Here is a 27,905-nt window from a genome sequence, read left to right as displayed (position 1 = left end):
ATAAGCGCGATTGTTGTCCCCCTACCTAGCCGCGAGGCTGCGGCGGGGTTTCCATGGCAACCCGATTGCGGATCTCAGTGTAGGGCCGGGTCTGGCGGCGCCGTGTAGGGCGGAGGCGGGACCTCAGCACTGCACCTGTGGAGGGGATTGACTGGTGATGTACAACCCGCGCATGCGCACTAAAAAAAAACGGGACAGCTCAGGGAACACGATTTTTTTAGTGCGCATGCGCGTCTACCATTTTATTATATTAGATTCAACATGTACCTGTCAGTATGTACTTTATAGAATTGCCCTTAGAAAATTTACAGCATACCATACTATGTTCTGTGTAAATACAAAGTTTTTTTTTTTTTTTTTAAATCTGGTGGCAGTTTTGTATCACAGAAGAATCCATTGCTTTTGGAAAAGTGATGACCTCCCATATTTTTCAGTGGCAGCTTTTACTTAAGAGTAATGTTAGGAAATTCTTATTTCAAGGAGAGGGTGGTTGATGCATGAAATGCCATCCCAAGAGAGGTAGTAGAGATGAAAATGGTGACTCAATTCAAAAAAGCGTGAGATAAATAGAGAACCTTTAATTATCCCAGGACAAGTAGGCAGTATATTCTCAACATGTGGGTAACGTCACTGACGGAGCCCCCTAGCGGGCGTTTTTGCAAGCAGACTTGCTTGAAGACCTTCAAGCTTGTGATTGGCCCACGCATGCGCGCATGCCCCTCCCGCCCGATCTAAGGCATGCGTCTCCTCAGCGTGGCCTCAGTTCTATGTTTTCCGTGGAGCCAGAAACACTGCTCCCTTGCTTTGCGCGATCTCGTTGTCCTTCTTGCAACGTGGTTTATTTGGTTAATTTCAGTTAAGTCGCTGTGCCCGTGTCTTTATTTTTCTCTTTTTTTTTCCGTTCGTATATTTTTGACCGGGTTAACTGGTCTTGCTCTGGCCGCCTGATCTCGCGGGGCCGCAGCCGTATTTTTTCTTATGTCCGGGCCTAGTTCTGGTTTTAAAAACTGTACTAAGTGCAACCGGGTTATCTCCATCACAGATTCTCATTGTTGGTGTGTGGAGTGCCTGGGTGCGGAGCACCGTGCTGAGTCGTGTCCACGTTGTGCGACTTTGCATCCGTGGGCTCTTCGTTGGAGGGTGGCCAAGATTCTCCAACTCTTTGGCATGATGGATCCTTCGAGACAGGCCTCGAGCTCGGCCTTGGCGCTCTCATTGGGTGCCTCGGCCTCTGAGTCCCCTTTGGCTTCAAAGGCTCCGGCCTCGGCTCCTTCTGCTACTTCGGTCTCGGGTAAATCTCCTCTTTCCTCCTCAGATGTGCCAGCAAAGAAGCCTACCTCAGAGCCTCATGTCAGTGCCGCCTCGTCGGCATCTTCGAGACATCATTCTAAGCGGGCCTCCTCACGTAGGGAATACTCTTCCTCGAGGTCGCCCCTGAAGGAGCACACTGCTGCACCTACGATCCAACAGTCTTTGGTCTCGGTGCCTATGTTTGAGGACATGCTTAAGGCTAGCCTTACCACGCAGCTTTCCTCGGTGGTGAGCCAACTGGTCCCAACCTCGACGCCTCTGACCTCGACCCAGCCTCGGTCTGACTAGCCTGAGCGTCCTTCTCTCGTGTCTCGGGGCCATTCCCGCAAGACTCGTCTGGTTCCCTCGAGCGATTCTTCATCCCCCGAGCCTCCTGTGACTTTTCGTGGGTCCAGGACAGGGGCCCGCTTTTCGCCCGCTACTATGTTGAGGCTTGCCCCTCCTAAAAAGCTCTGGTCTTCTCCGCCCCTTCGGGGCAGGTCTCCAACCGCAAAGCCTTCCAGGCACCCCTTGTCCTCGAGTTGGACTCTAGTTTGCATTTCCCATCGAGGCAGATGTCAGCCTCTCGGGGGTCTTCTTCGAAGCCGGTGGAGAAATTTTCCTTTGCCCCGTCTTCTCCAAGGCTCCGCCAGCTGATTACTCGAACTCTGGGATTCCCCCTGGTCCACCTTGCACAGGGTCGTTCCTCGATGCCTCCAGACACTTTAGTCGAGTCTCTTCGATCTCCCATTTGCGGCATTCCGAGGCCCCGACTTACTTTTAGAGGGAAATTTCTCCCTTTTTTTCAGCTGCCCGCAGATCTCGATCGGTATCTCCTCAGGAGGATCAGCCTTCTCGAAACTCCTCCTTTACTTGTTTCATTTCTGACAGGGGCAGGGCCTTTACCCTGGACCTCCAGTCTGAGTCCCGTTATACCCAAGAATTCCTGGCGGAAATGGGTACTGATCATCCGCCCCGTGAGGCGCTGCAGTTTCTATTGCACCAGGTTCTCTGTCAAACATTTCTCTGGAACCTAGAGACACCGTATGCGGTCCCGACCATTCCCTCCAATTTGGAGTCCCGTTACCGGACCATCCCGGTTAAGGGGTTTGAAAGTTCTCAGCTTTCTCACCAATCCTTGGTGGTTGAGTCTTCCTTGAAGAAGTCCAACCCCTCGAAGGTTTATGCTGCCTTCCCTCTGGGGCAGGGAGGGCCGTACGATGGACAAATTTAGTCGCCGTCTTTATCAAAACTCAATGATGGTGAATCGTGTCTTCAACTATAACTTTGTATTTACGTCCTATCTCCGGTTCTTTGTGGATGCCCTCCGCTCGTTCCGGGAGGATGTGCCGGTTTCTTGGCATCAGGAGTTTCGTCTCCTCGAGGAGACCCTCTCCCAGCTCCGCCTCTATATATTTCAGGCGGCCTACAACGCCTTCGAGTTGTCCTCGAGGGTCATGGCCTTTGCGATCGCCATGTGTCGCCTCACTTGGCTCAGGATTGTGGTTATGGATCCGAATCTACAGGATCATCTTGCCAATCTCCCGTGTGTGTATCATGAGATCTTTGATGATTCCATCAAGGCGGCCACTAAGTGCCTCTCGGAACACGAACGGTCCTTCACCTCTCTGGTGAGACTTAAGTCGAAGACCCCTCCGGCTTGGCAATACAAGCTTCCTCTCCGGAGGTACCCGCAGAAATCTACTCCTGCAATCTCTCGACCTCCTTCAAAGCGGCCGCAACAACAGCAGCAACGTCAAACTAAGGCCCAGCCGCTGGCTCCGGCGAAGCCTGGGCCGTCTTTTTGACAATTCTGGTCTGAGCCTTCGGGCTCCCTTCCTCCTTCGGGAGTCGTCTCCATCATTTCTATACCCAGTGGGAAAATCTTACCATCGACAGTTGGGTGCTTTCGATCATCTGGGAGGGGTACTCCCTTCACTTCAGTCATGTACCCCCGGACCTTCCTCCAAGAGAGTTTCCTTCTGCCCGGTCTCAGCTGCCTCTCCTTATGCAGTAAGCTCAGGCCCTTCTTCGCCTTCGGGCGGTCGAGGAGGTTCCCCCAGTCCAGTGGAACACCAGATTTTATTCCCAGTACTTTCTGGTACCCAAGAAGACAGGAGATCTGCGTCTGATCTTGGACCTCCAGCACGTGAACAAGTTTCTGGTCAGGGAACGGTTCAGTATGCTCACCCTTCCTACGTTGTACCCTCTCTTGGACCTCAAAGAGGCGTACATACACATTCCGATGCACCCGGCCTCTTGCCGATATCTGAGATTCCAGGTGGGGGATCTCCATCTCCAGTATCGTGTTTTTCCCTTCGGCCTGGCGGCCTCTCCGAGAGTTTTCACGAAATGTCTAGTTGTGGTAGCTGCGGCCCTGTGTCTCCGCGGCCTGCAGGTGTTTCCCTACCTCGACGACTGGTTGATCAAAGCGTCCTCTCGCCACGAAGTTCTGCTATTTAATATCTTTATTAGGGATCTAAATCAGGGACTTCGAGGCAAAATTACATTGTTTGCTGATGATGCTAAACTATGCAACATTGTGGGCAGAGCAACCGGGCCCAACACTATGGAGAAGGACCTGCTTTTGTTGGAACAATGGTCCAGTACTTGGCAACTTAACTTTAATGCCAAAAAATGTAAAGTAATGCACCTTGGGAGCGGAAACCGTGCAGAACCAACACTTTGAAAGGTGAAAACTTAGCGAGAACCACTGCAGAAAGGGACTTGGGAGTTCTCATCCGAGAAGATATGAAAGTTGTCAATCAGGTGGAGAAAGCTTCAGCAAAGGCTGGACAAATGCTGGGTTGCATCAGAAGGAGCTTTATCAGCCGAAAGTCTAAGTCATACAGATCAATGGTGAGACCTCACCTTGGAGTACTGTGTCCAGTTTTGGAGGCCACATTATCAAAAAGATTGAAGAGAATGGAGTCGATCCAGAGAATGGCCACTAGGATGATCTCAGGACTTAAAGACATCACATATGAAGAACATCTAACCAGACTGCACCTATATTCTCTCGAGGAGCGCAGAGAAAGAGGAGACATGATAGAAACATTCAAATACATTACGGGTCACATTGAAGTGGAGGAAGAATTATTTTTTCTTACGGGCCCCAGGCAATAAGAGGGCATCCGCTAAAACTTAAGGGAGGAAGATTTCATGGTGACACCAGGAAATACTTCTTCACCGAACGGATGATTGGTCGATGGAATAAACTTCCACACCATGTGGTCGAGGCTAGTAGCGTGCTCGACTTCAAAAGTCGATGGGACAAACAGGTGGGGGTGCTACAGAGTTATGCATAAAGGATGGGTACACCAGGGAGGGAGGGTTCTCGAGTGGGCAGACTTGTTGGGCCGCCGGCCCTCTTCTGCCGTCTTATTCTATGTTTCTATGTTTCTATCTTGCTCCTTCAGAGCCTTGGCTTTGAGGTGAAGTTCCCCAAGTCTCACCTCTGTCCATCCCAGTCTCTGGAATTCATCGGAGCAGTCCTGGACACGGCTCGTTTCCGCTCCTTCTTGCCTCGGCCTCGTCAGGAGGCCCTTGTTCGCTTATGCCAATGGGTGGCCCATCTGTCCTCGGCCCTGGCTCGGCTCTTGATGGTCCTCCTAGGTCACATGGCTTCCACGGTTCACATGACTTTTGCCAGACTTCACCTCCATATTCCTCAATGGACTCTAGCGTCCAAAAGGAACCAGGATTGGGATCCTGTCTCTCGACTCATTGTCATGACTCCTTTGTTGAAGCAGTCTCTCTGTTGGTGGATGCTCTCTTCTAATCTTTCCAGAGGTTTTCTGTTTCATGCTCCCCCTCCGCAGAAGGTCCTCACGACGGACTCGTTGGCCTATGCTTGGGGGGCTCATCTGGACGGTCTTCGCACTCAAGGTATTTGGTCCAGTGCCGACCGCCTTTGTTACATCAATCTACTGGAGCTTTGAGCGATTCCCCCCCTCATGAAAGCTTTTTGTCACCTGCTTCGTGACCGTGTGGTGCTGGTCTGCACGGATAACCAGGTCGCCATGTATTATATCAACAAACAAGGGGGCATGGGGTCCCTGTCCCTGTGCCAGGAGGCGATGCGGCTCTGGGATTGGGCCATCCGGCACAACATATTTCTTCGAGCGGTCTACATTCAGGGCCAGCACAATTGTCTGGCGGACAAGTTGAGTCATCTTCTGCTGCCTCACGAGTGGTCCATCTATTCCTTGACCCTGCATCAGGTGTTTGCTCTTTGGGGGACTCCGGACGTCGATCTGTTCGCGTCCCCCCTCAATCACAAGTTGCCCTGCTTCTGCTCCAGGGTTTACACCCATCTCAGGCTCAAGGCCGATGCTTTTCTGCCTGTTTCTTTATGCGTTCCCACCATTCCCTCTGATTCTGAAGACTCGTCAGGCTCAAGTCCACACGTGCCACCATGATCCTGATAGCTCCTCGGTGGCCCCGACAGCCGTGTTTCTCCCTTCTGTTACAAATCAGTTCCAGGGAGCCTCTTCTGCCTGTTTTTCCTTCTCTGCTTACGCAGAGTCGGGGTTCTCTGCTTTATCCCAACCTCCAGTCTCTGCACTTAATGGCTTGGTTCCTCGAGACTTAATGCCCTCGTTCCAGTTCTCCCAGCCTGTGCTGGACATCCTGGAGGCGTCTCGGAAGAAGTCCACTCATCAATGTTACCATCAGAAGTGGACCCGCTTTTCTTCTTGGTGTGCTACTCGGCAGCAGGAGCCGCTCTCTGCTGTCCTGGATTATCTGTTACACTTGTCTGGCGCTGGACTCAAGTCCTCTTCGGTTCGAGTCCACCTTAGTGCTATTGCTGCTTTTCATCAGCCGATTGACGGGAAGCCTATCTCTGTTCATCCTGTGGTTTCCCGCTTCATGAAAGGCCTTTTCCATGTTCATCCGCCCCTTAAACTTCCTCCTGTGGTTTGGGATCTTAACGTGGTCCTTGCTCACTTGATGAAACCTCTGTTCAAGCCGCTAGCGCGTGCTCACTTGAAATATCTTACTTGGAAGGTGGTATTTCTTATTGCTCTCACTTCTGCCCGTTGAGTCAGTGAGCTTCCATCATGATAAGGCGGTTCTCCTTACCCATCCTAAGTTCTTGCCTAAGGTTGTTTCTGAGTTTCACATCAACCAATCCATTGTTCTTCCTGTGTTTTTTCCAAAGCCCCATTCTCACCCCATTCTCTTGATTGTAAGCGTGCGCTGGCCTTCTACTTGAAGTGCACTGCTCCTCATCGTTCTGCTCTTCCTCTCTTTCGATCCTAATCACTTGGGTCGCTCTGTTTCTAAGTGGACCATTTCTAACTGGTTGGCCGCTTGTATCTTTTTCTGTTAAGCTCAGGCACAAGGTCAGAGTGATGGTGGCTTCTTTTACTTTCCTCCGCTCAACTCCGCTTGAGGAAATCTGTAAGGCTGCCACTTGGTCCTCGGTTCATACATTTACCTCACACTACTGTCTGAATACTTTCTCCAGGCGTGATGACCATTTTGGCCAGTCTGTTTTGCAAAATCTGTTCTCCTAAATTGCCAACTCTCCCTCCATCCCATTCTGGTTAGCTTGGAGTAGAGAGTTGCGCGGGGACAGAAATCCCACCCGTCCCCACCCGTCCCCGCCAAAGTCCCACCCGTCCCCGCGAGGAATCCCACCCGTCCCCGTGAGGAATCCCTCCGTTCCCACCCGTCCCTGCGAGGAATCCCCTCCTTCCCCACCCGTCCCCGCGAGGAATCCCCTCTGTCCCCGCCCGTCCCTATAAACTTCAGAAATAGTTATTTCATTTAATTATGCTACTGAATTAAAGGCTCTGGTAGAAACCCATTTACAAATAAGCAAAAAGACTTTATTAATTTGGAAATATTAATTGGGAAGAATACATACTTTGTAAACGGGTTTCTACCAGAGCCTCTAATGTTTATAAATTTTTATCAACACAACTAATATACTACTTTATCCTGAAGCAAAAAAAGAAATAGAATTCTTTTCCTACCTTTGTTGCCTGGTTTCTGCTTTCCTCATGTTCTCATTCAATTCCTTCCATCCACTGTCTCTCTTCCTTCTGCATCTTCCATTTGCTCTGTTACTGTGCCTCTCCTTTTCTTCCCCCTTCCAAATTGGTCTGGCACCCATCTTCTTCTCTCCGCTCCCCCCATAGTCTGGCATCTGTCTTCTTCCCTGCCAGCGTCTTCTCCCTACTCTCTCTTCCTCATTTCCTTTCAGTGTCCTTCTCCCCCCCATCTTCCCCATGTCCTTTCAGCGTCCTTCTCCCTCTCTGTCTTCCCCATGGCCTTTCAGCGTCCTTCTCCACCCCTTTGTCTTCCCCATGTGCTTTCAGCATCCTTCTCCCCCCTCTGTCTTCCACAAGTGCTTTCAGAGTCCTTCCCCCCCCGCCCTTCCCATGGCCTTTCAGCATCCTTCTCCACCCCTTTGTATTCCCCCATGTGCTTTCAGCGTCCTTCTCCCTCCTCTGTCTTCAAGTGCTTTCAGAGTCCTTCCCCACCCCCTCCTGTCTTCACCATGGCTTTTCAGCGTCCTTCTCCCCCCTCCTTCTCTACCGCCCCGGGTGCAGCACAGCCGGCCAGGTCCCCTTACTTTTGTGGCACTTCCCCGACCGACCGACAACAGCCCCGGTCCGACAAACCTCCCTGCCCTTAACCGCAAATCTAAATTACCTTCTTACAGCTGCTGTAAGAAGGTAATTTAGATTCGCGGCTACAGGGCAGGGAGGATTGTCGGACCCGGGCTGTTATCGGTCGGTCGGGAAAGTGCCACAAAAGTAAGGGGACCTGGCCGGCTGTGCTGCAACCGGGGAGGGGCGGGGCGGACCGCCCCCCTCCCTTGGTAGCCACTCGAACCGCGAGGCTACTCTCCTTCTCCTTACCTGCCCTGCCTGCAGCACAGAGCCGAACGGAAGTCTTCCCGACGTCAGCGCTGACGTCGGAGGGAGGGAGGGCTTTGTTTAAGCTTTGTTTAAGCCCTCCCTCCCCTCCGACGTCAGCGTTGACGTCGGGAAGACTTCCGTTCGGCTCTGTGCTGCAAGCAGAGAAGGTAGGGAGAAGAAGAGCCGCGCGACTGAGTACATCCAGCCCCGCAGGAGCCCCACGACCCTCGGAGGCGTCCCCATGGGATCCCCGCGACCCTAGGGGCGTCCCCACGGGTTCCCCGTGACCTGAAGGGGGAACCCGCGGGATGCCCGCGGGTCCCGCGGGATTCCCGTTGTCCCCGTTCCCGTGTAGCTCTCTAGCTTGGAGGTCTCCCACATGTTGAGAATATGCTGCCTGCTTGTCCTGGGATAAAGTACAGTTACTTACCGTAACAGGTGTTATCCAGGGACAGCAGGCAAATATTCTCACAACCCACCCACCTCCCCATGGTTGGCTTCTTTGCTTGCTATCTGAACTGAGTCCATGCTGAGGAGACACATGCCCTAGATCGGGCGGGAGGTGCACGCACGCATGCGCGGGCCAATTGGAAGCTTGAAAGTCTTCAAGCAAGTCTGCTTGCGAAAACGTCTGCTAGGGGGCTCTGTCGGTGACGTCACCCACATGTTGAATATCTGCCTGCTGTCCCTGGATAATACCTTTTACGGTAAGTAACTGTGCTTTCTTGAACAGTCCCATTTTATTCCAGGACTGGTGGGTTAATTCTGTCTACCCGCCTTGACTGATGTAGGAAGCCTCATATTCCAGAGTCTTAAGCTCAATCCCTCTCACTTCAGCATTGTCCCCCTCAGGAATCTGTTTTCCTTCCTACAGGCCAGGCTATATGAGTTTGTCTTTTCTGCTTGTATTTAATTTCATTTAAATTCAGTCTTTTTGTTTGCGGTTTTCACCCTCATGCTTTGGAAGTTTCCTGCAGGGACAGATCTGACCTGTGGGAGGTCACAGACCTTTGGAAATGTCTGCTTGCAGGGAGTTGGCTGCCTGTCAGTGCACCCTCTGGACAGCCTGCACTTCAGATCGGGGCTCAGGTACCGTTCCCTTGGGAGCTTGCTCACCTCAGGTTCATCTGCTAATGGGTTGAGCACAGGCTGTATGGCTCCGTGAAGGTGCACCTGGGATCGCGGCCAGACTGCATTCCTCTGCCAGGCGTCTGCATGGCGTGTCCAAGGGTGGCAGAGGTACCCAGCCTTAAATGTCCTATTGGTGGGGGCAGTCCGAAGATTTGCAGTCCAGGTTGCCTGGCAGAGGATCTCCCTGTAAGCTGTGTTTTTCCAGTCAGCAAATGTCACAGCGAGTACAGGCTGACAGCCTGAATCAGCGATTTTGGGGGGGTCTTAAAAAGGGGGTTTTGGGAGGTTTCTCTGCATGTCCTACCCCCTCATCCCTAAAATCCTAAAATTGCCGTTTTTGAGGGCTCCTGGTATTTTTCCTGGGCTATTTTTATGCAGATGGTAGGAGTCTGATCAGCAGACAAAACTCTTGTTGCCACATCAAAGGGCAAGCAGAAATAAATGATGCTCTTTATTTAACAGGGCTCCATTTAAATCTAAGAACAGCTCTTGCAGGATTTTTTGTCATTGAATTCAGTTGCCAGCTGTCTAAGATGTGTTAAGTTTTTATTTTACATATTGATACTAGGATTTTATAGATGTTGTTCCATCTAGTAGTTGGAGCAGCCTATTTAAGGCTAGCCTCAAGCTTTTAGAGAATGATATAAGGACTGAATTTGTCCCTGTCCCTGCTCTTGCCCTGTTAAATACAGTTCTCTGCCCCATTCCATTCTCTATAGATCTGGGTTTCTGCTTTTTTAGAGGAATACTGGGTTGCTAAAGCTCACAACTCCATTTTCTGACTGATGGACTGATTATGTACTGGTCTGGCTGAACTCGTGGGAAGAAAATTAACAGGTAAAACCATTCCCCCCCCCTGTCATTAATGCCAGGCCAATTCTACTAAAATACTTTACTCTTTATCAATTCACCAAATCACCTAATATATTGCTTCCACAGGTGATAAAGAACCAGTCTTGTAATATACTTAACTATACATACATCAATGCTCAGGTATCCAGGGATTTTCAGACAGCCACCCGAGTAGCATAACTCATGGTGGTAAAATCCTCATTACTCCCAGCCTAGCATTTGTGACGTTTTAACGACTTTTTTTAACTTATTTCTTCTATGTAGTATTCAATAAATAAATAATTTATATTGTACTTTATGTATATAAAGCCAACTTAGCTTTTATATTTATAATTTCTGTCCACTTAGCCGGCGCGTTTCGCTATCACTTCATCAGGACGGGGAAATCTTATTTCATAATGCTTACATGCTTTACATAGTCTCTGGCAGCTTACATAGAAGAAATAAGTTTAAAAAAAAAGTCGTTAAAACATCACAAATGCTAGGCTGGGAGTAATGAGGATTTTACCACCATGCTACTCGGGTGGCTGTCTGACAAACCCTGGATACCTGAGCATTTACGTATGTATAGTTAAGTACATTACAAGACTGGTTCTTATCACCTGTGGCCAATTCTACTGGCATAATATTTTGCCATTCTTAGCACTACTTCATTTGGAGTAGATGTACTACAGTTCAGTGCATTCTGCACTGGGGCACCAAAGCAATGTTTCCTGTGCTACTGCTGAGCTGTTCATCAGCCAAAAATTCTGTTTTCACAAATATAACTTAAACAAAAAGAAAACTTGTTCATTTTTTCTACTGAATATCAGCTTTAATTGCCATTGATGGTTGTTTGGAATGGTGATAGCATAGGTGTCTTAATTATATTTGTCTGACCAGTAAATTTTTGACATGTTTTCAGTATCCTCTAATGCACGCCTGTGATTCTAGGGTTTTTGCTTGGGCTTCTTGACACAGCTGGACAGAGTCTCTCATCCGATAGTGCAAAAGCTAATCTGTCAGCACGTTATTTCCTGTAAAATCAAAAACCTGTATAAGCAGGTAAGTGCCCTTTTTTCCCATATTCCATTTTCAAATTTTGAAATACACATTCCTTCTGGGAAATAGAGTATTTGTTTTTTTTTGGTTTTTTTTTTAACTTTGAATGTTGCCTTTATTTTTTTTTGTAAATAAATTTTTATTTTTTAAATTCTTACATCAAGTGAAATACATGTATTACATTCAATTATAATAGACACTTGAAATTATTAATAAATGTTCTTACATTGTAAATTAAAATATCTCTTTATCAGAATTATATAACAGAATAATATTTCAAAAGTTTTCCCTCCCTACCCCCCTATATGCTCTATTCATGTGTTATGATATCTGATCCGTAGAAAAATTAGTCAATGGTCCCCATATTTTATTGAATTTTTGAATATATCCTTGTTGTAATGCCAATACTTTTTCCATTTTATATATATTACAAATTGAATTCCACCAGAAAGTGTAATTTAATTTAGTGTAATCTTTCCAGTTCTGAGTAATTTGCTGAATGACGACCCCTGTTAATATTAATAAAAGTTTATTATTGTTAGCTGATATCGGACTCTGTTTTCTCATTGCTGTTCCAAATAATATTGTATCATATGAGAGTCCAACATGATTTTCTAATAAATTATTAATTTGGGGCCAAATTAATTTCCAAAAGGAATTAATACAGGGACAAAAGAAAAGTAAATGATCCAATGTCCCCACTTCTATCTTACAATGCCAGCATCTATTAGATTTACTACTATCTATTTTTTGTAATCTCGTAGGGGTCCATAAAACTCTATGTAATAAAAACAACCATGTTTGACTCATAGATGCTGACCTTGTAGTATGTATTCTCCAGGACCAAAATTTTTGCCATTGACATGGAGAAATTATCTGTCCTATCTCAATACTCCAAATGTCCCTAAGTCCTGCACCTGCCGACAGAACATATCTTTCCTTACAAATTGAGAAGAAATCTCATTATATTTGACTTTTGTTTTTAATAATTTCTGCAATGTATCATTTTCCCATTTTACAATTAATTTTTGTTCTAATAATTTAATTTCTTGTTCCAATTCTATAAATTGTTTTTTAAGTTGTTTTTTCATATATGCAGAGTAAGATATAATATTTCCTCTCATTGTTGGTTTATAAGCGTCCCATAAAATTTCAATATTTATGTTACCGAATTATTGATTTGAAAAAATTCATGCATTTTTTCTTTAATATTTTCTATAAATTTCATGTCTGCAAGCAAAGCATTATCAAATCTCCAAATTGGTTTAGTATAAACTGATATATCGTTCTGCAGATCAATCCACACACCAGCATGATCTGAAATGATAATAGGATCAATAATTGCTTTCATCACTTTTTGTGCTATATTATTAGAAACAAATATATAATAAATTCTTGAAAAGGATTTATGGACCTGAGAACAAAAAGAATATTATCCCAGGACAAGCAGGCAGCATATTCTTGACTGATGGGTGACGGCACCGACGGAGCCCCGGTACGGACACTTTTAGAGTGATTGCACTCTAAGAACTTGGAAAGTTCTAGAGACCGCACCGCGCATGCGCGAGTGCCTTCCCGCCCGACCCCGACGCGCGGTCCCTCAGTTTCTTAGTTTCCGCGGAGCTAAGAAGTCGCATTTTCAACGGCTGTTGAAATATTTTTTCGTTCGCCTTCCCGCTCGCGTAAACTTTTTCGGGTTCTTTTTGCCCTTCCGTTTTTCTTTCTTTTAAAAAAAAAATTTCTCTTGTTTTTGTCAAGTTTCTTTATTTGACCCGGCGGGGCCTACTGCCATCATCGAGGCCTCGGCCTTCGATTTGGCAGAAGCCGTTTTTACGTTCATGCCCCCCCAGCCCGGGTTCAAGAAGTGCCAGCGGTGTGCACGGCCTATTTCCCTTACAGACCCGCACAACTGGTGCCTTCAGTGTCTGGGTCCCGAACATCAGGCCTCTACCTGCACCCGCTGTGCCACTTTGAAAAAGCGGACTCTCAAAAATCGAGAGATACAGCAGAGACTGCTTTTCGGCACCGACATGTCCGACCCCGCGTCTTCGGCGCCGGTCTCGGTACCTGTTTCGTCGGCACCCACCTCATCGACGCCACGCGATACCGCGTCGGCGTCGCAGCATGCAGGTAAGCCGGCTAAGAAGCCTTCCCCGCTGGAACGTCCTCCGGTCTCCATTGCAGAGAGTCCAATCCTGCCGACCGTGAGGCGCCAGCGGAAGCGCTCCGCCCCTATTGAGGTGAGTCCCTCGACATCGGGCTCCTCATCTCCGGGGCGTCGAGCGGCACCGCAGGTACCGCAGAAGAAAAAAGCGGTACCGGTGCCCTCCCTTGATGATCGCATTGCGGCCATCTTGCAGGTACAGCTGAAGGAACAGCTCAAACAACTCCTTCCAGCTCTCCTGACACCGAGCCCTCCGGTATCGGTCCCCACTGAGCATCCGGTACCGATCGTGGAACAGCCAGTATTGTCACCATCCACTCCTTCGGTACCGGTACACTTGACCTCATCGGCATCGATGCCTGTCCTCGCACCGGAGCCTAGGTCTCATCACCAATCGGTACAGACATCGGCTCCGGTGCGACCGATAACATCGCCCGGTACCGCGTCGGTGAGGTCGGGTAAGTCGGTACAGAAATCCCGACACCGAGAACCATCCACCCCTGAGTCTCGGGACCGTGGTCCCCATGTTCGAGACCCTGATCTGTGGGGCGACTCTGAAGAACCTCTTCAGTCAGAAGGGGAGTGTTCATCAGAGGAGGACGAGCCTGTTCTGCAGGATATTTCCTCCAAACCTGATTCCACCTCTTTCTCTTCTTTTTTAAGAGATATGTGTGAATCTCTTTCCATTCCATTGGAGGCTGAGTCTAAAAAGTCCAAAGCTTTCTTGGACGCTCTTGATTTTGACCAGCCTCCAAAGGAATTCTTGAAACTCCCTTTACATGACATCCTGAGGGAGACCTTTTACAAGAATCTGGAGACTCCTCTTACCATCCCGGGAGCCCCTCGCAAATTGGATTCCCTTTATAAAGTAATCCCTATTCCTGGTTTTGATAAACCACAGCTCTCTCATGAGTCTCTTCTTGTAGAATCCACCCTCAAGAAGTCCTTAGGAGCTAGTGTCTATGCTTCTGTCCCTCCTGGCAGAGAGGGTAAAGCCATGGACAAATTTGGTAAGCGACTTTACCAGAATGCGATGCTTGCTAATCGTTCTGGTAACTATGCTTTTCATTTTTCATTTTATTTAAAGCATCTCCTTACCACCATGGCTTCCTTTGAGCAGTACCTTCCTGTGGGGAATCGTGAGGCTTTCCATCAGTGCTCTTCAGCTCTTTTCCAGCTTCGGAAATTCATGGTAAGGTCTATATACGACACCTTTGAGCTTACCTCCAGAGCAACAGCCATTTCTGTGGCCATGCGCCGCTTGGCTTGGCTCAGAGTCTCTGAGCTTGATGTTAATCATCAAGACCGGTTGGCTAATGCCCCATGTTTAGGGGATGAGCTGTTCGGAGATTCTATGGACTCAACGACCCAGAAGCTCTCGGCTCATGAAACCCGCTGGGATACCCTTCTTAAGACCAAGAAGAAACCTCCACCTTCACGGCCATTCAGACAGCAAACGGCCTATCAGCGGCGTTTTGTGGCTCGCCCCTTGCAGCCTTCCACTCAGCAACCTAGGAGGCAGCGTCAACAGCAGCGGCAAACACCTAGACCTCAGCAGCAACAACCAGCTAAGCAGCCTCCTCCACAAAAATCGACTCAGCCCTTTTGACTTGATCCTAGAGGGCATAGCCAGCGTTCAACCATCTCCTCTCCTCCCTCAACCGATAGGAGGACGACTGTCTTTCTTTCTCAGCCGGTGGGAAGTTATCACTTCGGACCAGTGGGTCCTCAACATCATCCGCCACGGCTACTCTCTCAACTTTCACACCCTTCCGGGCCAAAGTCTACCAAAAGAGTCTGCTTTGCACACTCCTCAATCTGCCCTCCTTTGTCAGGAGGTTCAGTCCCTCCTACTTCTAAACGCTATAGAGGAAGTTCCTCTGGACCAAAGAGGGCAAGGATTCTACTCCCGGTATTTTCTAGTCCCCAAGAAAACAGGAGACCTCAGACCAATTCTAGATCTGCGAGATCTCAACAAATGTTTGGTCAAAGAAAAATTCAAAATGCTATCTCTAGCTACGCTTTATCCTCTCCTCGATCACAACGACTGGCTATGCTCTCTCGATCTCAAAGAGGCCTACACTCACATTCCAATTCATCCGGCCTCCAGACAGTACCTTCGCTTCATGATAAATCACTGTCATTACCAATACAGAGTGCTCCCCTTCGGTCTTGCCTCCTCTCCAAGAGTGTTCACAAAATGTCTGGTAGTGGTGGCAGCATTTCTACGCTCCCACCACCTTCAGGTTTTTCCCTACCTGGACGATTGGTTAATCAAGGCCATTTCATCTCAGACTGTTCTTCTGGCCACCAACCAGACCATCTTTTTTCTACAACTCCTGGGGTTCGAAATCAATCTACCCAAGTCTCACCTTCTTCCTACGCGGAGACTTCAATTCATTGGAGCGGTACTGGACACGGTCCAGATGAGAGCCTTCTTGCCGGACAACCGTCTTCACAACCTCCAATCGCTCTGTCAGCAGGTGCTGTCCCAGCACTCCATTTCTGCAAAGCAGATGATGATTCTCTTGGGTCACATGGCCTCCACAGTTCATGTCACACCCCTGGCACGGCTTCACCTGCGCACTCCTCAATGGACCCTGGCTCTCCAGTGGTCTCAAGCGACAGACTCTTGCTCACGACACATATCTGTGACATCGTCTCTTCGTCAGTCTCTGCAATGGTGGTTGATATCCTCAAATCTCTCCAGGGGCCTTCTGTTCCATCTGCCTCCTCATCATCTGGTCATCACCACCGACGCCTCCCCTTATGCATGGGGAGCCCATCTGAACGAGTTCCAAACTCAGGGCCTTTGGACTCCTCAGGAAAAGAAGCATCACATCAATTTCCTGGAACTCAGGGCAATGTTCTATGCCCTCAAGGCCTTCCAACACCTTCTATTTCCTCAAGTCCTTCTAATTTGCACAGACAACCAGGTGGCTATGTACTACATCAACAAGCAAGGGGGAACGGGCTCTCGCCTCTTATGCCAGGAAGCCCAGAGAATCTGGTCTTGGGCATCCTCGCGCCGCTTATTCCTGAAAGCAATTTATATTCAAGGGGAACAGAACTACTTAGCGGACAAGCTCAGCAGAGTTCTCCAACCCCACGAATGGACTCTCGACCCATCGACTCTACAGTCCATATTTGCACAATGGGGCACTCCTCAGGTGGACCTTTTTGCAGCTCCTCACAATCATCAGTTGCCCCAATTCTGCTCCAGACTTTACTCTCCTCACCGTCTGGCAGCGGATGCATTTCTTCTGGATTGGTCCAATCTGTTCCTTTATGCTTTCCCTCCTCTGCCTCTCATGCTTCGGACCTTGTTCAAACTGAAGAGGGAACGAGCCACCATGATCCTGATTGCACCACGGTGGCCCAGACAGCATTGGTTCTCCCTTCTACTTCAACTCAGTTCCAGGGATCCATTTCTACTTCCACTGTTTCCATCTCTGCTTACACAAGATCAGGAAACCCTCCTCCATCCCAACCTGCAATCTCTGCACCTGACAGCTTGGTATCTCTCGGGCTGACTTCAGCTGATTCTTTGTTATCTCAGCCTGTTCGCTCCATCCTGGACGCCTCCAGGAAACCAGCCACTCTACAATGTTACCATCAAAAGTGGACGAGGTTTTCTTCTTGGTGTCTCCTACATCATCATGACCCCAGGTCTCTTGCTGTGGAACCTCTATTGGATTATCTGCTTTCTCTGTCTACTTCTGGTCTCAAGTCTACTTCCATCAGAGTTCATCTCAGTGCCATTACGGCTTTTCATGAGCCAGTCCAGGGGAAACTCCTTTCAGCTTATCCCCTGGTCTCCAGATTCATGCGAGGTCTTTTCAATCTGAAACCACCTCTCAAAGCACCTCCGGTGATCTGGGATCTGAACGTGGTTCTCTCCGCCTTGATGAAGCCTCCATTTGAACCCTTGGCTACTGCCTCTTTCAAGTTTCTTACTTGGAAGGTACTTTTTCTTATTGCTCTCACCTCTGCCAGGAGGGTCAGTGAGCTACATGCACTAGTTTCTGATCCACCTTTCACTGTCTTTCATCACGACAAGGTGGTTCTACGTACACATCCAAAGTTTCTCCCTAAGGTTGTTTCTGAGTTCCATCTCAACCAATCTATTGTACTACCTGTTTTTTTCCCTAAACCTCACTCTCATTCCGGGGAACAGGCTCTTCATACTTTGGACTGTAAGCGGGCTTTAGCTTACTATTTAGACCGTACTAAGCCCCACAGATCATCTCCCCAACTTTTTCTGTCCTTTGACCCGAATAAATTGGGACGTCCTGTTTCTAAGCGCACACTATCTAATTGGCTTGCTGCGTGCATTTCATTCTGCTATGCTCAGTCCGGACTGACACTGGAAGGTTCTGTCACGGCACATAGAATTAGAGCTATGGCAGCATCTGTAGCTTTCCTCCGTTCCACGCCCATTGAGGAAATCTGCAAAGCTGCTACGTGGTCCTCAGTCCATACTTTTACATCTCATTATTGTCTGGATGCTTTCTCCAGACGGGATGGACATTTCGGCCAATCTGTTTTACAAAATTTGTTTTCCTAATGGCCAACCTTCCCTCCATCCCTCTTTTTGTTAGCTTGGAGGTCACCCATCAGTCAAGAATATGCTGCCTGCTTGTCCTGGGATAAAGCACAGTTACTTACCGTAACAGGTGTTATCCAGGGACAGCAGGCAGATATTCTTGCGTCCCACCCACCTCCCCGGGTTGGCTTCTTAGCTGGCTTATCTTAACTGAGGGACCGCGCGTCGGGGTCGGGCGGGAAGGCACTCGCGCATGCGCGGTGCGGTCTCTAGAACTTTCCAAGTTCTTAGAGTGCAATCACTCTAAAAGTGTCCGTACCGGGGCTCCGTCGGTGCCGTCACCCATCAGTCAAGAATATCTGCCTGCTGTCCCTGGATAACACCTGTTACGGTAAGTAACTGTGCTTTCCTGATCATTAAAATGAAGGATACGCTATATATCTATTAAATCACAAGATTGTATCAAATTGTCTAATCCTAATGATTTCATAATTTTACTTGGTTTTTTATCCAAAATAGGATCCATTACAGCATTGAAATCTCCAGCTACTACTAAATTAGAAGCAGCCAGTGGTAGTAATATCTGCTGAATATTTTTGAAAAACTCCATTTGATTTGAATTAGGAGCATATAAATTGAATAAATCCAGGGTTGTATTTCTCAGATCCATTTTAATATGTACCCATCTTCCTAGTGAATCAAATTTTATTAACTTAAAATCTGCTATATATTTTTTATTTATGAGAATAGCTACTCCTGCTTTTTTTCCAATAGCCGGTGCAAAAAAATATTTGGATACCCAACCCCCTATTAGTTTATTAGATTCAATACATGACAAGTGCGTCTCTTGTATGAAATAAATATCAGCGTTTTGCTTATGAAGAAAATCTAGTATTTTCTTTCGTTTGATTGGATGGTTAAGACCATTGACATTAAGAGAATAAATTTTAAGAGCCATCTAATTTAATAACTAATATTTGAAGTAGAAATTTATAATAAAAGTTTTGATCAGACATCCACACATGTTTAATATTTATTCCTTTATTTATTATTAAACCCTTACTTTTATGATTTTCTTTAATTAATTTCATCCCCCTTTTCCTACCCCCTCCCCTCCCTCCCCATTTAGCAAAAATAGTGTATACTTGGCCTCACGCATATCAAGATCAGCCATAACACACTCCAAGAAGACCATTTAGCTTTCCAAATTCAATTTAAGTCACTAAATATTAAAATAATATTAAAATGTAAATAATTCATATATTATATATCTATGAATTAAGTCAGTTTCATATACATTTCTTAGGATATTTTAAAATTCTATATTCAATACCATTAATCATTAATATCTTTTTTTTTTTAATTTTTATTATTGTTATATTTATATCTCCTATTTTCTGTTAAATTTAGATTGAATATTTTAAAGAAACAAATAAATAAATATAGTATTTATCTTTAATTGTAGCCTAAAAAGTTTTTTTTTCCCCCCCATCTTATATTTTACCATAGTAATATCATTAATATGGGAATATAGTGATATAGGAACAATAGTTTCATAAGTAAAGAATCTCCTCCCCCAGGAGAGATCACCGCTAAAATCACACACCAGTCAAATACATCGTTTTTTCACTTATCTGTCTCTTTCCTCCTCTCTTCTCACTTTTATTTTCTTCTCTTTCCTTGTCTTCTTTCTTCTTCTTTTCCTAAGGAGAATGGATTGAATAGTTCTTTACGATCTTCCAATGTTCTTGTAATCCAATTTCTGATTTCTTTTCCTTCTTTTTTCTTCTTATATTTTATGTTATACGTTCATATTGTGTTTCCGGTAAGTAAAAAAATCCATTTCCTGTGTTCCTCACGCAGAGACCTTCGGGATTGTAAGTTTTTAAGACATTTTGAAGAGAGAAGAGGAAAACAGTTCAAACAAGCATATATATATGCCCGGTGTGCGACCCCGCAGCAGTCCCCCCATAGGAAAAGAAAAACCTCACCCGAAAAACCACCTTCCTCAATTTTTTTTTTTAATAATACTTCTGATATTCCCATAAATTTATTCTGTCCGTAATCAAATTTCAAAACAGGCTTTTAGTTATATTATCTTTTCTATATTAAAATCATCTAAATTTTTGTTAAGTTTCTTTCTTTTCATATTGTATATTATTATTATAATTATTTCCTGTTAAACTTACAAATATATAATTGCATTAAGCCATTTAATATCTTCATTTAATATCTTCATTTGCATTATAGAATGTCTATTACATTCTAGTTCTATTGTAAGAGAGACGTTGAAAAGAATATATTTGAAGCTAATTAAAAACATTCTAAATCGTTGCATTTTGAAATATAGTAAATTTCTTCTTCAAAGTTATTTTTTCTCTATACAATCAATATATGATGATACAATACAATATATTTCCAACAGTTCTAACTAACAAGTTAAAGACATATTATTAAAAATTAGGATGACATAGGTACTTCTTGAGTTTGAATAAATTTCTCCAGTTTCTCAGCATCATCAAATGTAAAAGTTTTATTTCCGATGGTAACCTTCATGTTTGCGGGATACATTAAACCAAACTTTGCACCCATCTCTCTTAGTTTGGCCTCAATTCCAACAACTTTTTCCCTTTTATCGCTGTGTTTTTAGCAAAATCAGGAACAAAGTGGATATAAGCATCTTGATATTTAAGACCTTTATTTTGCTTTGCTAGTTGAAGTATTTCTAAGACCTGTTGGTGGCGCAATAGTTTGAATATAAATGGTCTTGGTCCATGTTGATTTTCTCCTCTCTTCATAGGTACTCTATGTGCTCTTTCTACCTCTATGGGATATTTTGTTTTTATCGGAAGTAGTTTGGGTAACAGATTTTCAATAAAGAGTACCGGATTTCCCTTTTCTGCTCCTTCCGGTAGTCCAATCAAACGGACATTACTTCTTCTTTCTCGATTAGAGTAATCTTCAATCTCTTTAGTAAATATTTCTATTTTTTTTCTATCCGTTCGACTGTAACTTGCTTCTTCTTCTACAAACAGCATTCTTTCTTCTAGATTATTTGACTTTAATTCCAGGAGATCCATTTTTTTGTTTAGCGTTGCAACGTCCTCTGATATATTCGTAACTTTTTTTGTTAAAACTGATAGCATTTCTTTTATTTCCTTTAGTTCTTTTATTACTTCTTTATCTGTCATTTTTGAACCTGTCTCCTGTTCCGGTTTTGCTCTTTTACTGCTACCAGCCAACGCAAAGTCATTCTTGTTTTGTTTTCCTGTTGCCATCCTTTTATCTTATCTTCTTTATTTAATCCAAGCTTTTTTCCTTATTTTTTAAAATTCTTTTAGACTTTTTGCAGACTTTCAAGGTCTTTTTCTTGGAGCTCACTTATTAGCCGACCTTCCTCATGCGCGTCCAAGCCACGCCCCTCCAATAGAGTATTTGTTGATGTCATGATACAACTTCATCTGTTTAAAAAAAAATTGAAGTTGCTTACCTGTAATGGGGGTTCTCTGTAGACAGCAGGTTAATGCAGTCATACTTGATAGTGAAGTCCTCAAATTGATTTTTATGTTGGTGTTCTCCCCTAGCAAAGGTAAGCTTTTGGCTTAAAGAGCATGCGCAGGGACTCCTACCCTTGATACTCAGTTTTGTCTGAAGCTGAAAAAAAAAAAATTTTTTAGAGTGGATGCATTCCCCTGTTGTGTAAGGAGAACCGCCGTTACAGGAGAGAAACTTTCCTTTCTCCAGAGACAAGCAGGGGAGATGACGGTCACACTTGTTGGTGAGTCCCTAGCTACCTCTTGTAAAAAAAAAAAATGATGATGATGGAGCAAATAGAGTTTTGATGACAGAATGTTGAAAATTCATTATCGATGTCATCTTGGTCTAAGCTGGAAAGGTCAGTAAAAGTGTGGACGGAGGACTAAGATGCTCCATATCAAGGTCTATCGTTGGTGGGCCACTGAAAACGCTGTTATCTTGAAGTGGTATGTGTGATAATTCTGTGAAGAAATGATTTGACATGTTTAAGAGTAACAGAACTCTATTGAATGGTAAAGCCATATGGAAATGGCAGTGGAATTTACATCTTCAGTTTTCTATCAGGACTTTCACTGCTGCCCTACGTGCAGTTATTTCTGGTCTGTGGCATTTTCCAGTATAGCTGTGTAGAGCAATGTTCTTCAACCTTTTTATACCTATGAACCAGTGGAAATAAAATAATTATTTTGTGGACCGCAAACTACTAAGACAGAAATAAAAAAAAATCCCCTGGGTACATTAGATAGATTGTGAGCCCACCAGGACAGACAGGGAAAAATGCTTGAGTACCTGAATAATCTCATGTAAACCATTCTGAGCTCTCCTGGGAGAACGGTATAGAAAATTGAATAAATAAATACAGTGGTACCTTGGATTACGAGCATAATCCGTTCCAGGAGCATGCTCGTAATCCAAAATGCTCGTTTATCAAAGCGAGTTTTCCCATAGGAAATAATGGAAACTCGCTTTTTGACTTGACACCTCCAGCTTCTGCCTGCCTGCCTTGAGCATGCATCTGCGCATGCTCAAGGACTTCTAATTTCCCTCTCGCCGAGATTCTCGGTGAGAGGGAGAATAGAAGTCCTTGAGCATGTGCAGATGCATGCTCAAGGCAGGCAGAAGCCGGAGGTGTCAGGTCAAAAGTGCGCCGGGACAAAGGCGCGTTTTGTCTATGAACCAAAGCCGGAATATCTTCTAGGCACACGAGCTGTGCCTGCGTGCTGGTGCTGGTGCTAGACGGGGAGGTGGGTAAATTTAAGTTGTAATGGCGGGGGGGGGGGGGGGGCGGTTGGAGCGAGAGGGCCTTTGCGAGCGGGGGGGGGGGTGCTCACAAATCGAGTCAATACTCGGTTTGCGAGTCAAAAGTTTGAGTGTTTTGCTCGTCTTGCAAAACACTCGCAAACAGGGTTACTCGCAAACCGAGGTTTTACTGTAAATATCAAGAAAACTGAATAAGCCAAATTATTACAGAATGCTACACAGACATATCATGCTAACAGAATACTGCAGTCACACATGACAGGAATAGTGTTAGGGGAGAGCAAATAGGGCAACTGCCCCCTGGTCAGAGAGAGCCCTAAGTCAGTTGGAAGCTAAAGAAGCACTGCTTGGGCTTTGCAGTTCCCAGTTATGTCTAACACCAGCTTTAGCAGGATACATATTTCAAATCTGATATATTCTAACCACTTCTACCTTTTGTTGTCTCTGGTTTCTGCTTTCATCTTCTTTTCACTCTCTTCCTTCCAGTGTCTGCCCTCTCTGTCTCTTCAATCCAGCATCTGTTCCTTCCATCCACTGTCTGCCCTCTCCCCCTTCATATAGTATTTGCCTTCTTTCTGTGCCCCTCTCCCCTTTCCATCCAGCCTGCACCCCCCTCTCCTTTTTACATGATTCATTCCGATTTCACTGCTCTCTTTATTTTTACCTCTCCTACACCAGATCTGTCATCTTTGTCCCTCTCTCCTTATTTCTCTGCTGACCCCTTCCCAGCATCAATCTCTCTTTCTCATTCCTCTCTCTCTCCCCCTTTCCCTCATCTGATCTCTCCATTCCACCATGACCCCCTTCCCCTCCTCTAATCTCCCTGCCAGCTGTTTTCTTCCTTTTTTCCTCCTCCCCTTTCCTGCAGTAACTCTCTTCCCTTCCCTTCCCCTCCTCTCCTCCCAGAAGCATCTCTCCTTCTCCCTCCCTCCAGGTCCAGTAGCAGCTCTCCCTTTATTTTCCCTTGTCCAGCAGCTTCCCAGCCTCCAACAGTGGCTTCCTTCCCGGCAGCTCTCAGTATTTGCCTGCAACGCGCAGTGATTCACTTAGGCAGCCTTGGGTCCTTTGATGGGTCGCGCCGCCTCTCCGCCTCTGAGGAAAGAGGAAGTTGTATCATCAGAGGCGGGCCGCAACCCAGCAAAAGCTCCAAGGCTGCCTAAGTGAATCACTGCACTGCTGCAGGCAAGTACTGAATTCGGTCCCCCTGATATCACTGGCCCTACATGGACCAGCAGGAAATTTTTGTACACCGATCTCGCCGACCCTGCAAGGACCAGCAGGAAATTTCTGCAGACCGGCAGTTGAAGAACACTAGTGTAGAGGATTTTCATTTGTCCTTTTGCAACAGTTTTGTTTGTTGCTCTTCAGTATAGCTACAAAGTGATTTAATGATCAGCTCCATGACTGATTGTGGCTTCTGTCAAAGCAGATACAGTTCTTCCTAATAGCATATATGTACCCAAGAGCTATTTGGGTTACAATTGCCATTTCAATATGCAGCTTTTATGGTTTTCCATCCTCTTGGAAAAAAGGAATATGTCTCAGTTTTGCAGTACTGCTGTAGCTTTAGAGATAAACACAACGACTACACTCCAATACTGCCAAAAACCCTAATTAGCAATAACACAATAAGGCAGACCTAGATGACATACACAGTTGTGATGTGCATGTGATTACTGGGGCAATAAACAGTGGTTTTTTGTGGGGTTTTTATAAAATATTCTTTATTCATTTTAAAACTTACACAACAAGTGTACAAAAGAACAATATGAAAGACATTCATACAACACTTGAAATTCTTTCAATAATATCATAAATATATTAATTAATTAATTTCCCTCCCCCTATCCACCATTTTCTTACCATTAAACATTCCATATATTTATTATAAACTTATTATTAAATCAAATTTTTCCCCATCCTCCCCCTCCCCCCCTATATGAAAGAAATACCATCAGAGGAAAACGATGCCTATTCATTACAATATTTAACCAATGGCCCCCAGATCTTTATAAAATTATTATAACTACCTTTCTGTAAAGCAATTATTCTTTCCATCTTATAAATATGACATAAGGAATTCCACCAAAATGTATAATTAAGATTAGTATAATTTTTCCAATTATTAGTAATATGCTGAATAGTGACCCCCGTCATTATCATTAAAAGTTTATGTGCTGATATTTGACTTTTATTCCTCCTAGACATACCAAACAGAACAGTATCGTACGATAGTGCCACATGATTTTCTAATAAACAATTTATTTGAGACCAAATTGAATTCCAAAAGTTCTTAATGCAAGGACAATAAAAAATTAGATGGTCCAATGTCCCCGCTTCTAGATTACAGTGCCAGCATCTATTAGATTTAGAACTATCCAACTTCTGCAAACGAACTGGGGTCCAAAAAGCTCTATGTAATAAAAAGAACCAAGTTTGTCTCATAGATGCCGACACTGTACATCTTATTCTCCAAGACCAAATGTGTGGCCATTGAGAAGCAGAAATTTGATGCTTAATCTCAATGCTCCAAATGTTTCTAAGACCAGTTTTTGTTTTTTTGTTAAGAAATCCAGATAATAATTTGTACCACAGCGCGGCTTGGTGTCCCAGGAAGTCTGCCTGGAAGCATAGGAACTCCAAACTATATTGATTCTTAAGAGTTTTCTATTCAGGGAACCCCACCTGAATAGCCTGCTTCAACTGCAACCATTTAAAACTTTGTGCTTTATTATTAAGACCAAATCTACATTGCAATTGTGAAAAATCAAGCAATATGAACTTTTTAAAGATATGTTTTACTTAATAGATGAATTAAATTTTAAGGTCGATTAAAGGGGAATTTTTCTATGTTTATTAAAAGTATGGAAGCTAATTTACTGTTTTACTAATATTATTTCTGTATTTTAACCGAATGTATATGAATAATTTTGGTATGATTATTTTTGTGATTATTTCATTATCTGTGGTATTTATGTTACATTATTGAAGTTTAGGGTATTATTGAATTATTATCATATTATTGTTTTACTGAAAAGATGGATATGTTTATTATGTTGCCTGGGGGGCTATTGTGATTATATGTCCTATGCATGTTCCAAGACAATCAATTTTAAGGGGAGGTTTGGGAGGGTTGAGGGTTGTTTTTTTTTTTTTATAATTATGGGTAATAAGATTGTTGATGATGGGGGTATTGCATCAATTTTATTTAGTATCACATTTATTGGGTGTGTTGGTGTCTAGTCATTTCAAATTAAACAAGTTTATATATTATTGTTTGGTTCTATATAGGAATTTAGATGGAGATTTTTTCCTTAAACGTCAATGGCCTTAATCATCAAATCAAAAAGAAGAAAATGTTAGCTTTCCTTCAGAAGCAAAATGCTGATGTATATTTTATCCAAGAGACGCATCTGTCAATAATAGAATCTAAGAAATTGGCTGGAGATTGGGTTTCTAACAGCTTTTTTGCCCCAGTGGTGGGGAAAAAGGCTGGGGTTGCAATTTTAGTTAATAGGAAATGTACAGCTGATTTTCAACTGGTTGCTTCGGACCCTTTAGGTAGGTGGGTCCATGTTAAAATGGGCATGGGAAATACTACCCTGGACTTGTTCAATGTATATGCTCCAAATACGAGTCAGATGGAGTTTTTAAAAAAATTACAACAGTTATTACTGCCACTGGCTGCTTCTAATTTAGTAGTGGCTGGAGATTTCAATGCTGTAATGGATCCAATTATTTATAAAAGACCAAGTAAGATTTTAAAATCATTAGGATTAGATAATTTGATACAATCTTGTGATTTAATAGATATATGGCGTATCCTTCATTTTAATGATCGAGAATTTTCCTTTTGTTCACAGGTCCAGAATTCCTTTTCAAGGATTGATTATATTTTTGTTTCTAATAAAATGTAACAAAAGCCATTATAGATCCTATCCTTTTGTCTTGCATCTAACTTGATGTTGAATGAGAGCAACAGTGCCAAGTAACAGGCACTTGGCAATGCAGATCTCCTATAAGAGCCACAGAAAATACATGTTGCTTCTGAGCAACAATGCCAAATAAAGAGTTAAACAACAGTAAGCAACTCAATGCAGTGATCTCAATAATGGGGGTCACACAATCAAATTTAGACTTTCATAAAAAAAATCTTTGTGGCTGTATTTTGTAGTAGCTGTGGTCTGGATGACAACTTATTTGAAATATCTAAGTACAGTATATTACGATATCTCATTGAGAAAAAAATGATTTCTTGTAAATCTCCAAACAAAAAGAATGAACAAATTTGATATAACTCATTTTCAGAAAGATTGTGGATACTGATTGCCACATTTGTGTTTTACCATCTAGTGTAGGATCAATCCACAACCCCAAACTGAACTGAAGTCTGTAAGGGAATATTCTTATTATCCCAGGACAAGCAGGCAGCATATTCTTAACGTATGGGTGACGTCACCGACGGAGCCCCGGTACGGACCTTTTTAACTAGAAAGTTCTAGTTGGCCGCACCGCGCATGCGCGGGTGCCTTCCCGCCCGACGGAGGAGTGCGTGGTCTCCAGTTTCTTCGTTTCCGCGGAGCGAAGAAGACGCATGTGCTTTTCAACGGCCGTTGAAAACTCTCAATTTGCCTTCCCGCTCGCGATTTTTGATCCAATTTTGGTTCTATTTTTGTCTTTCGACTTCATTCTTCTAAAAAAAAAAAAATTCTTTTCGTGTCTTTTTCCTTATTTTTGCAGCCGGCCCCGGCGGGGCCTGTTGTAATCATCCAAGCCTCCGGGTTTGATTTCGCGGAGGCCGTGTTTCCCTTCATGCCCCCTCAACCGGGCTTCAAGAAGTGCCAGCGGTGTGCACGCCCGATCTCTTTAACTGACCCACACAACTGGTGCCTTCAGTGTTTGGGTCCAGAGCATCGGGCTGACACCTGCACCCGCTGTGCTACTCTCAAGAAACGCACTCTTAAGAACCGGCAAATACAGCAAAATATTCTTTTCGGTACCGGTTCTACCATGGATCAAGCCCCGACGTTGACGGCACCGCCTAAATCGGCACCGACCACATCGACACCGCCTGATCCTCCTTCGGGGTCGATAGCGCCAGGTAAGCCGGCTAAGAAGCCTTCCACTTCCCTTGAGCGACCTCCAGCTACAGCGGTGACCCCGGTTCTTCCGACGTCCCGCCGCTCCCGTAAACGCTCCGCTCCGATCA

General features: G+C 44.7%; 1 protein-coding gene across 2 annotated transcripts in view; it reads left to right on the top strand.

Annotated features, from left to right (window-relative positions):
* MDN1 (midasin AAA ATPase 1) overlaps positions 1-27,905 on the top strand; it is a 943,760-nt gene that overhangs the window by 254,618 nt on the left and 661,237 nt on the right. For both annotated transcript variants that reach the window (XM_033936734.1, XM_033936735.1), the window contains exon 22: positions 11,082-11,192. In XM_033936734.1, coding sequence (XP_033792625.1) covers positions 11,082-11,192 — 111 coding nt within the window. The remainder of the gene's footprint in view (positions 1-11,081; positions 11,193-27,905) is intronic.

Source organism: Geotrypetes seraphini, chromosome 3, assembly GCF_902459505.1.
Source record: "Geotrypetes seraphini chromosome 3, aGeoSer1.1, whole genome shotgun sequence".
Taxonomy (NCBI): Eukaryota; Metazoa; Chordata; class Amphibia; order Gymnophiona; family Dermophiidae; genus Geotrypetes; species Geotrypetes seraphini.
Note: the sequence above shows the minus strand (reverse complement) of the source record. Positions and strands in the feature narration are given on the sequence as shown.